The sequence below is a fragment of the Falco punctatus genome (assembly GCF_963210335.1).
Source record: "Falco punctatus genome assembly, chromosome: 1".
Classification (NCBI taxonomy): Eukaryota; Metazoa; Chordata; class Aves; order Falconiformes; family Falconidae; genus Falco; species Falco punctatus.
The window spans coordinates 25,915,661-25,933,007 of record NC_137580.1 but is presented as its reverse complement, the minus strand read 5'-3'; the positions used below and the strand labels follow the sequence as shown (position 1 = coordinate 25,933,007).

General features: G+C 40.2%; 1 protein-coding gene across 1 annotated transcript in view; it reads left to right on the top strand.

Annotated features, from left to right (window-relative positions):
* ANTXR2 (ANTXR cell adhesion molecule 2) overlaps positions 1-17,347 on the top strand; it is a 120,469-nt gene that overhangs the window by 55,131 nt on the left and 47,991 nt on the right. The window contains exons 11-15 of the mRNA XM_080409181.1: positions 1,771-1,849; positions 5,549-5,644; positions 11,843-11,884; positions 12,938-13,033; positions 17,037-17,204. Of these exons, the coding sequence (XP_080265307.1) occupies positions 1,771-1,849; positions 5,549-5,644; positions 11,843-11,884; positions 12,938-13,033; positions 17,037-17,204 (481 nt within the window). The remainder of the gene's footprint in view (positions 1-1,770; positions 1,850-5,548; positions 5,645-11,842; positions 11,885-12,937; positions 13,034-17,036; positions 17,205-17,347) is intronic.

Genomic DNA, 17,347 nt, shown 5'->3' with positions numbered 1-17,347 from the left:
TGTTTCTCCAAGTTGTGCTTTAAAAGGATGAGGCTAATGGGGAAAAATGAAACATTTAAGAGATTAACCTTTCCTTTTTGAATTTGTGCTTCACTGAGAAGTTGCCATCCAAAAATACTTCTGTGTGCTATGGATTCTTTGGTATTTATGGACAGAATTCAGTTACTCCCTTCCACTTAAGGTATTCTAGGATTCTGTGATTCAGTTACACCTGTGCAGTCGTAGTTAATGCGGTGGTATGACCAGGGTGCAAAAGGATGCAACCACAGGACACCAGAAAGAGTCATGTTAATATAACTGGGCTGTAGGTGACTTAGACAGAAAAATGCTCGATGTGATGCATTTATGATGCAGAAATCCCCCAAAGGTTTAAGAGTTTAAACATGCAAACTTCTTCAGGGACATTTGTCAGGATTTGGGCTGTGTTTCAGCAACACAGCATGTACTTCAGTCCATCTCTGATCAAGAAAAGGCATGGCATGATATCCTTTTGCACTGCAGTTCATAGGATTGCTTTTCTAGTCAAACTTGAGCAGAACCGTAGTGCTGAAATTTCCCACAGTATTTCTCAGTAAAGTGGCAAAGCAAAACTTTGAAAATTTAAAAAAAAAAAAAATCACATTTAAAAAGTTCATCACTAACAAAAGTTTTGTTATAGTTTGCTTTATTTAGTGCATTGAAAGGGAATTGAATTTATTTTTTATTTCTATCTGTTCTGATTCACTTATTCCAGTAATAATTAGAAGTAAATTTAGAGTTATTCTTTCTGTTTAGATCAATTATTCATAACACAGATCATTTAAAAATGAGTTTAGCAGAAGCAACTTCCTTCATTTTTACTAACTGGAAAACTGGAAAAGAAATTAGCCAAATTAGTTAAAATAGCTTTGAACTCCATATTGACTAAAGCATTTGTGCCAGAATAAAAATTCATGACATATAAGAACAGTAGAAGTGATTACTCATTTTAGTTCATGGATATCTATATTTTTATTTAATTACATCTATGCATAATATAAACTGTCTGAATCTTGGGAATCCAAGCCAGAGAAGCTGAAGAGTCTTCTGATGTTTAACATTCACCATGTGTTGTTTTCTTCTAGGGTTAATTTGTAAAATGTAAACCACATACTATTTGTATGCAGTGTTTATGTACTATTTATAGAAAGTCTTGACCATTTATAATTATCCGACATTTTTATCCATAATGTCTGCATATGACTAAAGAGATGTTTATGGAACAGACAAAACAATGTTATTTTTACAGCTGAACTTCAGTTTATTTTATGTAAAACTTTTTGGAGTATTTTATGCTACAAGGAACAGAGAAGGGATATTCTCTACTTAGCTCTCTATCAAGAAGATGTAAATTATTTCCGAAGAGTAATCAACACAGTATCCACAGGAGACTGTATTGTTTATTTGAAGGAACATAAATTGAGGAGAAGAAAGCTCAGTCTGAAATGACCAGAAATTGCTTTCTGAAAGCCGCAAGGTCCAACCCTGTAGCAGCCAAGTATCTTCATCACTTGAAAGTCATCAGAGGTTTCTAGAAATGATAACACAAAGTAATAACGTCAGTTTTGTGATTTCCTTGAAATCACTTCTGGTGTCTGGTGCTGCTCAGAGGCTCCAACTTCCATCTTCCTCTCTTGGAACTTTTCCTCTGTTTAACAGCCTGTATGTACAAGTTCCTCTGTAGCATGTATATGCTTTTATTGACTGTTTTACAGCTGCTGATTTTAGGTTTTTTTTTCTCTTTCTTTCCAGAACTCTGGAGGTTTTGGTGAGTTTGAATGAAGGGCAGTCTTTCATGTCCAGCTCACTAACAATCACCGCTTCAGAGTGTGTAAGTAAATGGCTCACATAATTCAATGTAAAATCCTGAAATCCAGTTTCTCTTTTGGTTTTACCATTGCATCACCTTTCAGTGTGGAGAACCTCAACACGTGGCAAGTTCCATTAGGCGTTTAGAATGCACAATCCTCCTAACTAAAAAATACACCAGTGTAGATGCATACAGAATATACATAATTTAATGATACATGATTCCTTAATAGGCAGTGCATACATGCATATGTCTATATGTCCTAAGTCCCTTTCTCTGTATTTTGAGACACGCTTAAAATCTGTTTTGTAGCACCACTACAGTCAACAAAAGAATTTTCAGCTGTTTTAAATTCCCTGATAAAGTGTGTGTGTGGGGCTGCAGACATTTTTTTCTGCAGTTATATAAGACAATTCCCTTAATTCTTCCCATTAAAATGGCAAACAGCTTTATTTTAGGAAGATTTTTTTTTCCCAGTACTCCACATAAGTGAAGTACTGCTGCATGTATCATCTGAGACTTCCTAATAACACATGAAAGCCATCACTTGTGTGGCAGGCTTGGAGATTTATCTTTGCTTTCTGACACAGGCTCTGTTATCGGGGTTTCTCCTTTCATTCATGCTGCGTCTGTGTTGCTAGCTGCTTCAGGAGCTGCTGGTATAGACTACATGCAGAACTGTATGTAGAGGGCAAGCCCCGGAATTCTGCTCCTCTCCCATGCTACCTCAACCAGCTCTCCCCTGAGATCCAACCGGTGGCAGTGCGTTCCTTGTCTGTGTGGGGTTTATGTTATTCTATAGCTTGTGAATTGTATTCTGCTAAATACATTACAACAAATTACTTCAGCACAGTGTGCAGTTGTGGCTTTCAAAATATTGGGAAGCTTCCATGCCACCCAGAGACTTGCTCACTATAAATATAATGTGTCTGTGTGTGACACAGTCACCTGGGATCCCATTCCAGCACAGCTCTGCTGAGTAGGATCAGTGGGAGCAGGCTGAAGCTGAGTAGGCAGAACCATAGGACTTCAGCCAGGGTGTGGAAGGTGGTCATAATTCTACAGGAGGATACTAACGTGACGTAACTAGATACCTGATGTTGGTGCCTGAATAAGGAGTGTAGGCTCTCAACTCTGTTAATTAGGGGGGAGAGAGTCTTTGTCAAAGCACGGGCTGGAGTACGTAAGTTAAGCCTAGGATTAAGATAGTATGAACATCCTGCTATGTTTTTATCATAGGCTTATAGAGAAGAGTTAAAAACAACCTCTAGAATAAACCACATACTTATGCAGCCAGTGACTTTTCTAACTTAATATATAAAATGTCTAATCTCATTTCTGAGATTATTCTCATTCTCCATTATTTTCTTCTGTCTTCTGTATTATATAGACAGGACAATTAAAATTTTTGCAGTTAGACACAAGACGACTATGTAGGGATGGAGTTTTTGAAAACATGCTGTGCATGGATACCATGTTTCTGCAAATTTGTCTCATTTAAAGTGTGACTTCAGCGCAGCTTTCCTGTCAGGCATAGAAGCATACAGAACAGTACCTTCTGCTCATCAGCATGTATTTTTCCAACAGTATTTTTATCGCTTGTAGGTAATTAACCTAAAAGAGAAAAAAATACATTTTTATTCTATTAGTTTAAAAAATAAATACTTGGGTAACTGTGGACATCAGAGTCATCTCAGTTCAGCTCTTCAGTTTCAGGAAGAAAACCTGAATTAATTTAAGAGCTGAAGAAACACTACCCAAATCGTGTTTCTCTGTGTAAGGGCCTCCTTATCATGTGGAGGCATTTCAGTCTTACACCAAAGCACACTGAAACAGCCTCTCAGCCTGATAATGTAAGGACAGTACAGTCACAGGAGGATGCTGGAGACTAACAGTAGACTGCTTTTCTCTTTTATCTTAGTGCTTTCAGAGAACGCACATGTTAAGTTTGTCCCCATGCCCCCTTAAAAATTGCTAAGATTGCACATACAGGTAAAACCAAAGCATCAGTGCAAAGCAAATCACACCAAATTGCCGGGTACGGCTGTCTTCCCTCTGCTGCACACTTAACAGTGCTTCTCTGTGGTCAGAAATTTTCACTAACAGAAGACAGCATGAGTACAGATGTGCACTGACAGGAAGAACTGTCATACTACTGATCATCTCCCCCGCCCCCCCGCTTTTTTTCCCCCCCTTTCATACATGTTGCAGCAAAGACCGCTTCATACAAGGAGAGCTGCTGTTTCCATAGTAGCAGATGGGCAACTGCAAGAAATGGGTCACTGCTAGAATTGTTCCACTAATTCTGATAGCTGAGCAGCTGATGGCTAGTTGGTTGGAGTTACAAGTTACAGCCTCCCCTAGCAAACACACATTGTTGCAGTGAAAACAAAAAAACCCCAACCCACATTGCATCTGGGCATCAAGGCATGCATCTTGCCTGTTTCTTGTAAATGTGAATGCCTCACTGTACCTATGTGTACTTGGAATAAAGCTCTGTCTCACCTTCCATTTGCAATGGTGTACCTCCAGTACAACTTTTCTCACTTTGACAGAACTCCTTACACTCTACTTTAGTCTTAGTGGTTCCCTGGGTGTCCCTCCTTTCCTTTTTCCCTGGCTGAAGCCTGAATACCTTCTATTTTCATAAGGTCACTTGCATTTTTCTCACTGGTGTTCTAAACCAACACAGCAGTGGAGAACACCAAATGTAAAAATAAAAAGCACCTGCAGGATGTGGGTTTGAGGTGGCAGGAGGCTGCCCATGTCTTTGTTAGAAGCAGTATTTCTGGAGGCAGTAACACTAGATCAGAATTTTGTAGGACGGTGGTTTCAGGTTCAAATAGCACTACAACAGGGATTTAGTGTGCTATAGTCTGTATATGCGCAAATGCCCCAGATGTGTGGGTGATAACTGTAAAAGCCCTATTTATGTATTGTTAGTAGAGATTCCTTAAAATTCCACCCACCTACCTGTGTCCTCACAGGAGGAGAAGGGCAGCCCTCATCCACAGGCTTAGAGGGAGACTTTCCCCGTTTGCATCTAACAGCTCATTTCTTAGCAGTCAACATACCTGTTATTTTCTTCAAGATGAACCTCATTCTTATCTCAAAGATACCAGGTTTACATCAAAATAAATGCACTGTCTTCAGCAGAAATAATCCTGGCTTGCACTGGGGCAAGTTTGGCCTGTTACCCATGTCTGAATAACTTAATAAACTGAGGTTTACTGGTAGACAGAAAAAAAAGTAGTTTTCAAAGTTTTGTAAATTTCAGTTTAGTATGTCCATCAATACTGCTGTGTTCAGCATGCTGTGTTCAGTCCCTTAGAAAACCTGAGACCTGCAGACCCCAGAATATTTAGGGAAGGAGAAACACAAATAGCATCTTACCATCTCCTCCCTCTTTTTAGTGTTGATACATCCTTCATTGTGATACAGAGCTTCTGTTGAAGCATCTTAGCTTACCTTCTACATAACTCATGGAACTGAGGAGGCTTATGGTGTCACTGAACTTGTGCTACATATGAATTTGGCTAAGACACCCTTCTTGATCCTCTGTGAGGAATTTCTCTGTCGACAGTAATAGGAACTGACGAGTGGGAACGATTTGTTTGGGATTTGAATTGGTCAGTAGGAAGCTGTTTTGGGGTGAGCGGGAGAACCAGGCAGCAGTTACTTGCAGCATCCACTTACACTGTCTTTCTGCTTTCTTTGCAGTCTAGTGGAGTGGCAGCGCTTATTGCTGTTCTTGTGCTGTTACTGTTGGTGGCACTTGGTCTGCTCTGGTGGTTTTGGCCCCTCTGCTGCAAAGTGGTGAGTAAAGCCTGGAAGAAAAAGTCACTGGATGTGACTCATGATTGTAACTCATTGTGTTGGGAAACACAGATACTGTAGGAAATAGGTTAAGTAACAGGAGAGCTACATGTGACATAAGCCGTCTGTTGGGGGAGTTTTCTTTCATTAGTGATATGCAATAAATGGAAGAAGAGACCAGCTTCAACACTGTGGACTGCACTCTTAAAAGAGCTTCTGGCTTTCTGAGACCCATACACACATGCACCAGCATCAGTGTGCTGCTCACTGGCTTTCTACTGAGTGAGCATGTGTTGTATTTCTGTGAAATCTTTGATAAAAGCCTCTTCTCTACTATTTGAAAGTTGTTGGCCATAATGATATGCAGATGTTACCCTGAAATCAAGGATCATTTTAAAAGTACTATAACTAGAATTGGTATTTGTAGTCCATTATGGGCTCTCTAGTTGGAAATCCCATATCATCTTAATAATCCCTTGCACATGTTGCATCTCTTTTCATCTGAGTGCGCTCTTTATCCTACTAGCAGCGGTCAGCAATGCTGTTCCACTAACTCCTTCCATCTCCTTGTGTTGGGGTTTTTAAATTGCTGAAGTTTATTATTCATCCAGTTCAATGACAGTGCTGAGGACTTGGGAAGTAGATACTGCTTCCAGGCTGTTACTGTATTGCGTGCCTAGTCTTGGGCTTGTGCAACCTGGGGCAGCAGAGGAGCTGGCCTTGCCTGACCATGCTGAAGCTCACATAACCAAAAGCTTTGGTGTAGTCTGTCAGGCCCCAGGCTATCCTAGGGCAACAAGTCCTCAGCCCCCATCCTCATGGTACGGAGTTTCTGAGGCAAGAACGACCAGCTCTTCTCTAATAAAAAGGCTCTCTTCTGTCTCATACTCCACAATACAGTCCCATTGGAAATCTCGGGAGGTTGTCTGTTAGTTGTTTTTCTTCATTTTATATTGTAAGCTTTCCTGTGGAAAAAGGAAAATTTGAAATCAGTAAGAAGAAAGCTTCCTATTTTCTTATTTCAAAATAATTGGCTAACCTTGATTTGTAGATCATCTTCACACTGCTTAGTTTGTAGTCTTTCTGTCTGTAGAAGGAGGCTACAGCAAGGCATTTCACGTAGATCTGCCATCTGGGGCAGGGCCAGAGGGAGATGGAGGACATGAGGAAATAATATTGCAGCAGACTTAGGCTAGTAGAGGAGTGAACATTATGTGTTTCAAATTCTAGTTATTTTAAAAATTTGCATGTAAAATACAATTTAAATCCTTAAGTGAAGCCAAGTAAGGTTTTTTTCAGTGTCTCCTGTCAGCCAATTACAGATATACTTTGGAGTGAGTTGTTCCACTACTTGCTCATAGTTGTTGAGAGGGATCATATCCCTTCTCAAGATCTGCTTTAATGAAAGCAGCTACTTTTCTTTTGTCCTTTTCATAACTTCTCAAGTTTTTTTTTTTGTTTTGTTTTTTTTTTTGTTTCTCTAAGACAAACACACTTCCTTTTCAGTTGACTGATATCAGGAAACCTAATGTTCCTTTAGTTTGTTGGAGCTCTCAGAATGAGTCACCTCACTAAAACTTTGGTTTTTGTCACTAGCTGAATATGACTGTCAGAACATAATCCGTGTGTCTGTAATTTATGTTAGCCCAGTCTTTTGCAGTTGGAAGTGCAATTGATCACATCATATTCAGTTGCGCATGCAGTTTAAATAATTTTCCAAGCGGATGCTTTTTTTTTGGGCATCAGGTTTACATATGTACAACCTAGTGAAAAAAATCGAAATACCCTTCATGCTGGTCAGTGTTCCAAAGTCAGTGTTCATCAGTGGTCAGTTCCCATGATATAGTAAAATTTCACATGCTGTGCATTTTCCTTTCATTGTGGTAAAGTGATTGCCATATCTCGGTCCACTGACAGCAGGAATTCTCTTTCCAGTGATGGCTCGTAGTGACAAACAGTAAGGTGCTTTCTGTTTTGGTTCTTTATTTTTTTTTTTAATATCAAGGTTCTACATTAATAAAAAGCCAAATGTGTAGTTCTATAGTATTAATTTCCAGCCTTTTTGATACCTATGCTAATATAATACATTAAAATAATTAGCTGCACCAGCCTATTCCCATTATAAGTGAAAGGAATTCCGTTTACATTACAGTTATGCTTCAGCACATCATGCAGAGCTGTGGAGTGATACCTAAGCTAGGATCTGACTAACTAGAACAGATGCCCTTTATAATGAATTGCAGAGCAAAGACACTACCTTGGGTGCCAAAGATGCCCCGTGGCATTAAGGCAGGTTTCTGTCTGGGCTAAACTATGTGGAGCTGTATCTGCACAAAGAGCTGCACTGAGCTGTGAGAAAATATCCTTTGGTTCTGATTCACATTGTCCTTAAGTCTGTTGCTCCCTGATGTTTCAGGGATAGTACCTTACCCTGTACATCTTTTCTGGATGTAGTGTTTGGTGCAGGAGTAATTGGCTATTTCTAGGGAAGTCTTGAGCTGTAGATTGGTAAGTTATTACTAAGAAGCAGCCTGACTTCTATGGGAGCAACAAAACCATGGCACTTTAAATATTAGTGCCCTCTGTTGTTTCCTCCCACTTCTCATGGATGTTATTTGTTTCTTATCATTTTAGGACTCATTGCTACAACAATACTGAGTTCCAAAACCACATACTGTTGCAATGAACCTATTGCCAAATAGTGACTCTTCCTTTGTTTTTTTGTTTTGATGCTGGTTTCCTCAGATCATTGTACTGTGCCTCCGTTCTTCTCCCTCTCTCCTGCATCTGAGGTGCTCATATTACCTGTTATGGCCACATCTGGCTCTGTAGTTTTGGGCTTTGATGCCAGAGTCCTTGCCAAGACAGGCAGCATATTAGGGCCAGGCAGGACCTCCTCTTCCCTTCCTCTGGGTCCACTTCCCTGGCAGAGTGGAAGCATCTGGTTTCTTGGGACAAAGAACAGGAGCAAGGAAGAAAGCAGCAGCCCTCCAACCTTGTAAGCATCCCATGCTTCAGAATCAAATGGAAGAAAGAGAGGCAAAAGGTGTTGTGGACAGAAGACAATGAGCATCCAGAGCCACACAAGCATGTAATCCCTACTGCCTGCAGACAGAGTGGTGATCTTCTGGTGGTTCAGGCACTCCGCTCCATCCTTGCTAGGACTCAGTCTTGACATCATTCCTTGCTATGAGGTCCACGTACACTTACAGGTTGTGGTAGGGGGACTCCTTTTTCTTCCCCCCCTCCCCCTTTTTTTTAAAGGCAGTTCACTGTTGACAGTTCTTTCACTCTTCCCTCAATATCAGAACATATGATCGCATCAAGCTGGCTTCAGGCTCTGGTGCTGACATTTCCTAATGCCCACATCACGCGAACATTTGAAAAGTGTTAATGAGCAGATCAAAGGGACTGTTGCCTGAAGCAACTAACTTTTTTTCTTTCTTTTTTTTTTTAAGAAATCGGCTCTCCTCCAAACTTAAGTCTTCATTCTTTGCGACTAAATAAATGAGATGCAGCCTTGCCTGTTGATGATGATAATAAAACAAAACAAAACAAAATTAGGAAGTAATCCATTGCTACGTGGAGTTAATAAGACAGCAGCATTATTCACAGTCTTCTGTATTTAAACAATCTGAATGAAGTTCAGGAAAAGTTAATTTGCAATGTTGCGATCTTCAGCACGTGCAGTTTCATGTTAGATTTGTGTTGTTTTCTGCCAAAGCCGCATGGGTTCCTCGGATTTATCTTTTTAAAAAATGGCTTTCTGCTGATTTCACTTGAAATATCACACAGGACTGAAAATAATCTTTGTGTGCGCACGTGTGTGTGTGTGTGAGAGAGAGAGTGTGAGTGTGTGAGGAGCCTGTGGAAACATAAGGATGCAGGCATTTACATTCCACTTCTGTCAGCAGGGGTGAGTGTCTGCTACTCAAAGCAGATTATTTTCTCACACCACTGTCACGTTTAACACAAGTTTCATTTTCTGAAGCTATTAGAAGTAGCAGCTAATTAATGTATTGGTTAGCTTCACATCAAGTTTGCCCTCTAACTTCAGGGAGTTTAGCAGCTGGCACAGGAATAGATCCTTTGCTCAGCAAGTCAAAAACTGCCATTGACTCGTGATTTTTGAAGCCCGGTAAGGTCAACAGAATTTTTCTTGATATAGTGGGGTAGAAATTTTGATTCCATAAACACCAACAGGCATAGGGCCCAAGTGAACTTCAGCGTGCATCACAGAGAAGTTTTCCTATGCAAAGCTGTCTTTGCTTGGGTGAGATTGCAAGACTGAAGAATTGTATATAAAGAACTATAAAAAGTGGAGTGATAATACCGTTTAGTATGTATTTATATAAATCCGCAACCTATCTAGGACTTTCCCTCCATATAATTTGCAGTCTTGGCAGCAAAATAGATTTTTTTTGAGGTAACCATTAGAGACAGGAAAAAGGGAAATAAGAATGGGAATTAAATAAGATAAGGTGACCCTTCATATATGGAAAGTACTGTTTTACTGTTTCCAGTCTTGTAATTGCTTTCAGTGAGAATTAAATATCTTCATGCTTTAGAAAATCTGGCTCAGCATCCAAGTATCTCTCAGAATCTGTCCCATGATCCCCCTCTGTTGTGTTTCCTGTAAAGTGAGGGCAGTAATTCCAGTTTGGCTCTCAAGAATGCTTTACTAATTAAATAACACATTTCTGTCAAGTATTCTGAAAATTCTTGATGGGTGGGAAGAAAAAGTATTCAGAACTATTTAAAGAAAAGTAATTTCTGGGATGTTTTTGCAACATCTTAGCAGCAAAGGGATCTCTGGTTAAAATCCATAGTTTACTTTCCAATCCACTCGAAGTACTCTGAGCTTGCTTGATGAACAGTTCAGTATCTTAAACCAGAAGTGCTGTAGAAAACTGTTTCCAAGGGTGCCATAACTTATTTCTCTTATTTGATAGAATGCCTGTATCCAGTGCTAAAAGTCCATAGCTTGTTTAGGCAGTAACTAGTAGCTATCCTGGTGGCACTGTGACTGCATGTAAATCAAGTAATATAAATCAAGAAGGAAAAATCTTGATTATAGGTCAAGAAAAATGTTTCTTGTATGTATGATGCTATACATCTGTGCAGTGATTTTATTTATAGGCAGTGGTAAATGAATGTACTATAATTAATAGCACGGAGTGAATAAAATAAGACATATTTCAATTAAGGTTTTTAATCCTGCATTAGGAGATTTAGGTTTTTGTCATCATGGACAGTTTTGGTTATGGTTGCATAATACTAAGGCATAGCAGAAGCAGACTCCTTTATATTCATGGTGTATTTCTATACAATATTCAAGCACATAAAAAGACTTGATATCACTGAAGTACTTCTTTTTAGCTTACAAACCTGCTTTTCTTGTGGAAGAACGGCTGTGCATTCCATTTTCATCTTAATCATTTAAGAGGGTTGCTGCTTTCCTCTTCCCCTCCCTGTACTGTTCAGTGGATTCCTGCCAGTACCAGGGAACTCACTGAGGTTTACAATATATATGTGAGAGAGAGACTGGGAAGAAACTGTAGGTAGAGGTTTAAATATAGGTGAATTATCCCAAGAGCAGGCCTTATCCACAAACAGTTTAAGAAGCCTCGTGAATGTAACTCCTGCTTGCAGGTACTCCACACTGAACAGTCAAGGAGCTACGTAAATTACTGGATCTGAAATGTGACGTTTGTGGAAATGGTCTAGTCATCTGTAGAGGTGAGGTCTGAGCTACCAGAAGGTGTTTCACACTTGTCATGGGGCCAGAAATTATCCAGCATCATGGTACAGGGAAGCAGGGATCTCGGCTCAATATGTTGCAAGACCTCACATAGACCTTGGGATGCTTTTCCTCCTAGGCTTGCCAATTAACTCCTTAGGGTTTCATCACTGGCTATTACGTGGAATGACTGAGTCTTACCCGGTCAGGAAGCAAAGTGGCAGACACGTCTGTCCAGAGTGTCTGCCAGTCAATTGATGTTATTTTCTATTAGATGGATGGTGTTATTTTCCAGAAGGCCTTGATAATCGATACCCAAGGGACTTGGCAGCAGTGGTTGCCAGTTTGCAAGCAAATGTGGAGACTCAGATGGAAACAGTTCGCTCTTAAAATTTTCTGTTGGCTTTTGGGTGCTGCCAGCGTGATTCCTTATGCTTTTATATGTTTGGCTCTTTCAGGTCATCAAAGATCCCCCTCCACCTCCACCAGCTCCAAAAGAGGTATGGTATGATGGTGCTCCAGTCATCACACTGGTTACATGATACCACTCCTATGTGCTTTCCTGTGTTCTGTGAATCCAGTTCTTTGTCCTAGCTGCTGAAGAAGAAAGAACTGGCCCGTGGGAAGCCTTAAGCTGAGAGCAAGATGGCCAAAGTCCAAGTCTCTGTTCTGTCTCAGTCACCTCAGTGTGGCATGAATTAAGCCCAAATCCACAGAAATATTTAGGGGCTTTATCCCAGGATAATTGAACAGTATTTTTCCCATTCTGCAGCAAAAGCAGAAAGACTGAGTAGCTCTTGCATAACAGTCTAAAGATTAATGTATGACTTAAACAGCATTTTCCCACAGCTTTGGCATTCCAGACACTGAAGAACCCTCACAAGGGAATTTCTCTCCCTCTTGTGGGCAATAATGCACTAGAGGATCTCCTGGTGTCCTCAGTATTTTTGCCCCTTGGTCTTGATTTAGCCAGTTGCTTGAGCGTACTCAAGTGTACTCTGACAGTTAAGTCCGTGATAAGGCACACTTCATTGAGCTGAGGCAGCCAAGAGCGAGTTTGACAAAGGTTGGCTTAGGAAACTGTGATCGGCTGTGTAACCTTTATCTGCAGATCTGCTGAACACCGTCTGCTGAATCCAAATGAGTGGGGCTGATGATCTGGCTGTGTGAAGGCATTATATTTTCTGTAGAAGCAGTCACTGCAAATCCTTTTCTTTGTGTCTGTTTTGCTTATTTTTATTAGCGGAAAGGAAAAGGATGAGACAAACAAATAGTTGTCAGTAGAACACACAGTTGGATTCACCATTTGGACTTTCCTAACGGTTGCCACCAATGCTTTTCCCATGCAAAATGTCAAAAATATTTCCAAATGTGACCAGATCTTGTTTGCTATTCGGTAAACATTTGGGGAACCTAAATACCTCATCTTTCACACCTAACATGGGAAAACTTTCTGTCTGTGCGCTCTAGTGAAATACACTAAAAAGACACCTAGTAAGAGGGAAGAAAGAGGTGTATTTTTAAAGTAAATGTTATTTGAATTTATTGTACAGGAGGAAGAACAAGAGCCCCTGCCTACCAAGAAATGGCCCACAGTGGATGCTTCCTACTATGGCGGACGAGGAGTCGGAGGAATTAAAAGGATGGAGGTTTGTACGATATGGAGATGCCAATTCACTAAAACACAAGCTCTCTGAGGCTGCAAATGGTGGAAACAAAGGCTTTTAAAGTGTACTGAAAATACAAGGGCATAATGTGTGCTTCTTTTCCAGTGACATAAGCCTTGTAAAATTTTTTACTATTTTGAACAATTTTGACCTTGCCTATGAAAGAACAGCTTTCAGTAGTTCCATTTGACTGGAACTTTAAAGAGCTGCCTGAAGACATGCTCTTTCCATCAAGCTAATGAGAAAGAGGGAGTGAGAGCCTTTTCTGAATGTTTTGGAAGAAATTACAGTGAAACATAAGTCCTCCAACTGTGGGCCAGCCAAATGCGCTGACAATGGTGATGCTAAGGAGAGGCTTGATCCCAAAGGAACTCACAGCGACAACAGTGCCTGTCTTTGAAGAGACATGATAGCATCATGTTAATTAAAACAGAATGAAAAATGTGCATCCTTATGGGCACGTCCTTATGTCAGATTTTATAGTCAAGTCAGCCTTTATGGAATTTGCAAAGCAGTTTTCTGCAGTTTTTAACTTCAGTCTAGGAAACTGTTTCTGTCTGAAATACCCACCTAGGCCCTGTTGATGTATCTTGATGAAACTTTAAAGGCAATGGCCTAAGAGTCAGCTTTGCTTGAGTTCTTAAATGCGGCAGAAGAACATGCAAGATTAAAGCTGTGCTGCTTATGTGTGTTTCCTTCAGCGGTTCAGAACTACTAATTTAGAAGAGCTTCAGATTTTAGAAAAAGAAAACATTTTGTGCAGTGCTTTTCAGAGCCAAACTAGAAAATACTTACCAACGTAAAGAATTACAAGCTTGGATTTCTAACAGGAGCCATGATGAGCTCCAAGAGTTCCAGGAGGGCTTCCAGGGTTTACGTCTTTACAGTTTGTAAATGGGATCTCATACAGTAAAAGAGAAACCAAACAGATACCTCATGAACAAAAGTAACATCAGTGCCATAAATAAATGCATTTCATCACATGGCAAAAATACAGTATTTTCTCTTCAAAGAAGAGAGTGGAAAGTAACCATCAGGTTAGAAAATATTTTCATCTGTGCTAGGAGTTTTGCACAAGACTAAGGGCTATACACGTAAACCAGCTGAAATTGCTGACAACACAATCAGGGGCTCTGGAAAGGCAACTCATTCTGTGGAGCTGTCCCTGTCCATCTCTGGGATCTGAGAGTACTGATAAATTCCAGGGTTGGGTGTCATGTCATAAATGCCTCCGCATTTGAATACGGAGCTTCACCTCTGTCCTGTCTGTACCAGTGGGGCTGAGGAAAATGCTGTCTTAACAGCCCTTCCCCAGCTGTTGGGACAGAGTGGTATCAGACCTCATAACTTCCACTGGCTCAAGAGAGAACGTTGCTTTTTTGGTGAATCAGGGCAGAGTGAATATGAAAACAAGAGAGAAAATGAAAACAGACTTAGGATGATGAAGATGAGCGGGTCAAAGGGAGCTTATTCCTTACTTGAGAGTTAAATGTTGTTTCTGTGCTGTGACCAACGAAAAACTTGCTGGACTAGTCATTATGTTTCTTCCTGGGTTTCAGTTCATGTAGTAATGCAGTTGTCTATTTTTTATTGCTCCTCTGTGCTCTCTTCTTCTGGCAGCTTGATTCTTCTGGCAGCTGTCTTGCATAGACAAAACGAGAGCATGAACCAGTAAATGTCTGCTTACCACTCCTGTCCTACTTCGCTTCCTATATTCCCTTTCAGGGCAGTTACACATTCACTCCTGCCTTCTCCACTAGCTTCACCCCTCTATGACAGTCCAAAATAATTTAGCCAGAGTTGTTCACCCTTCCTAGATCTGTATTTTGGCATTGCTTTAAAGTTTTATGGTGTAATTTCTAGACCCCACCCATTACAGGCAGTAAACTTTTATGTCAGACTTCACAAATTCTGGTTTCTTCTGAGTGAAGTTGCTTTAGTCGGAAGGAGAAGGTCATTTTATCGGTAAGGAATCCACCATCTACCTCTAAGTGGTTTTAACAGTGTTTAAAATACATTTTAACAACGTCATAAAAACCACTGTAAAAGTACCATTGATCATGGTGAAAGATACAGATGCATTTTAATGACTCAGCAGGGCCTACTTGGACATGAAAGCCTGTTCTGATATTGCAGAGAGAGGATTCCCCAGTGAGAAAAAGAAATCACTAAGCAAGCCAAACAGTAAAGTTCAAAATAACAGAAAGGTTCAAAACAATCCCCCTCCTAAGAAATGATGGTCTGTATTTTACCAAGATGAGTTACAGTACTGCAGACCAAGTTTAGCTCTGTTGTACTTTGCTGCTGTCATTCTGTATGGTGAGATGACAGTGGTAAAAGACACACAGTGGTGATAAGGTGACAAGATTTTTCTCCAAGGTATTTATTTTTCTGAAGGGGGCTAGACTCTGACTTGCCTACGTGTTTTCCTCACTTTCTGTGTCAGCCCATTCTGCAAATGGTGCTGATGAGCATGAAGAAGTCAGGCTGTTTCCTTCTCCCGTGCTATGGCATAATTATCCCGGCACGTTATAGAATGTCCCTAGCAAGAACTGGAGCAGTATTCTTCCATCCCTCTGGGTAACAGAAGGAAGACCAGGGGTGTGTCTTTTTCCTGGTGAGCAAAACGATGTGCCCCTTTGCAGTGGGAAAGTTGTTGCATTGCACAGTTCTTGTGCCTACTTCTCAAGTGCTTTGTATTAGCAAGTAGCAAGACAGAACTGACGTACAGCTACCAAGCAGTGTGCAGTGAAGCTCTTAATTCTTTCCCTCAGGGTGGAAGGTCAGTCTTCTCTGATTTTTCTTACTTGGATTCTTCTCTTTTCATGACTGGCATCTCCAGTCAGGAGGTCACTGAAAAAAACAAGTATGTTGGTGGAGTCCTGCAGTAATGGTTAGTTATTTTCTAGTAACAGTTTAATGACTCATCAGTGTGTCACATTTACTCAAGATGTAATGTCAAAATTTAATTTCCTGGGCTTAGGTGTATCAGGTCCTCCTTGCAGGCTAGATTGTAGCAGAGGGCATGATTTAGTAAGTCTTGCACTGAAAATAATCTAGACCAGTTTTACTAAGAACTTTCAAACTCCAGCCACAGCTTTAAGATGCTGTTTTTGGATGATAAAGTAACAGTCTTGTCTAGTCTTGTTTCTTTGTACAATACAGCAAACATCCTTGCTCAAATTGCTGCACGGTGTTTCCAATTACAAGATGAAATAAGATTACTGTAGCAAGACAAATCATCTCTCTTGGAAGGTTTTTTCCTGTATTTCCTCTTTATAGCATAGTAACTACAACCTTTTATGAAGTGGAAATATGTGCTTGTCTCACCACCAGCAGTAATCCAGGTTTCCTTTCTTTCTGAAGCCTTTGTATATATTTTATATACTTGTGGTGGTGATAAAATATACACTGCTACATGTTTTACATTTACTTATTATGCAGGTTAGACTGATTCATCTGCGTTTTCTCCAGTGTGTATCTTCTTGCAGAACTACTTGAAAACTTGGGCTTCTGCTAAAACTCGCTCAAGTATCTATCGCCTTCTGTCTAAATTGGGGTTCTCAACAAACATACTGTGCTAGGAAATCTGGGGTGACAAAAATCTAGGCTTTCTTTGGTGCCAGATTAAGGTCTGGTATTTCAGCATATATCGGAACTGGAAATCATATTTTTACATCATCAGTTAAAGAAGATTTCCCAGTTTTCCTGTCTCCTATCTAGCCTGTGTGATGCATGGTGGAATTTTCTTTCAGTATTTCTCTTGACTTTTTTCTACTGAGAGACTCATATTTACAAACATATTTAACTAAGACTGCTTGTCATCAAAAATGAAGAGGGAACATTTTCCTCAGTACGTCCCCTCTTGTTTATTCAGAACTTCTTCCAGATTTAAGCTTTTTTAGCTACTTCTGTTATTTGCAACAGCTTCCTTGTCCTTTGTATGCAGTGCATTTACATCTGAACTCTGGCTTTACTTACTTAGGTTCACTGGGGTGATAAGGGATCCACGGAAGAAGGGGCTAGATTAGAAAAAGCAAAAAATGCTGTGGTGAAGCTCCCGGAAGAACCAGAAGAACCTTTTCATCCTAAACCACCTAAACCAAAGCCTACCTCACCAGCCATTCAAGAGAAGTGGTATACGCCAATTAAGGTAAATTTTAGTCTTCAGTACAATATAATCTTGTACTGAAGGTTGGATTTTGTCTGCCTTACCAGTCTTACATGCTGAACCATACATTATTTTTGAAGTATTCCCATTCAAGTGTAACGTACTACTCTCAAAGTGAACACCTA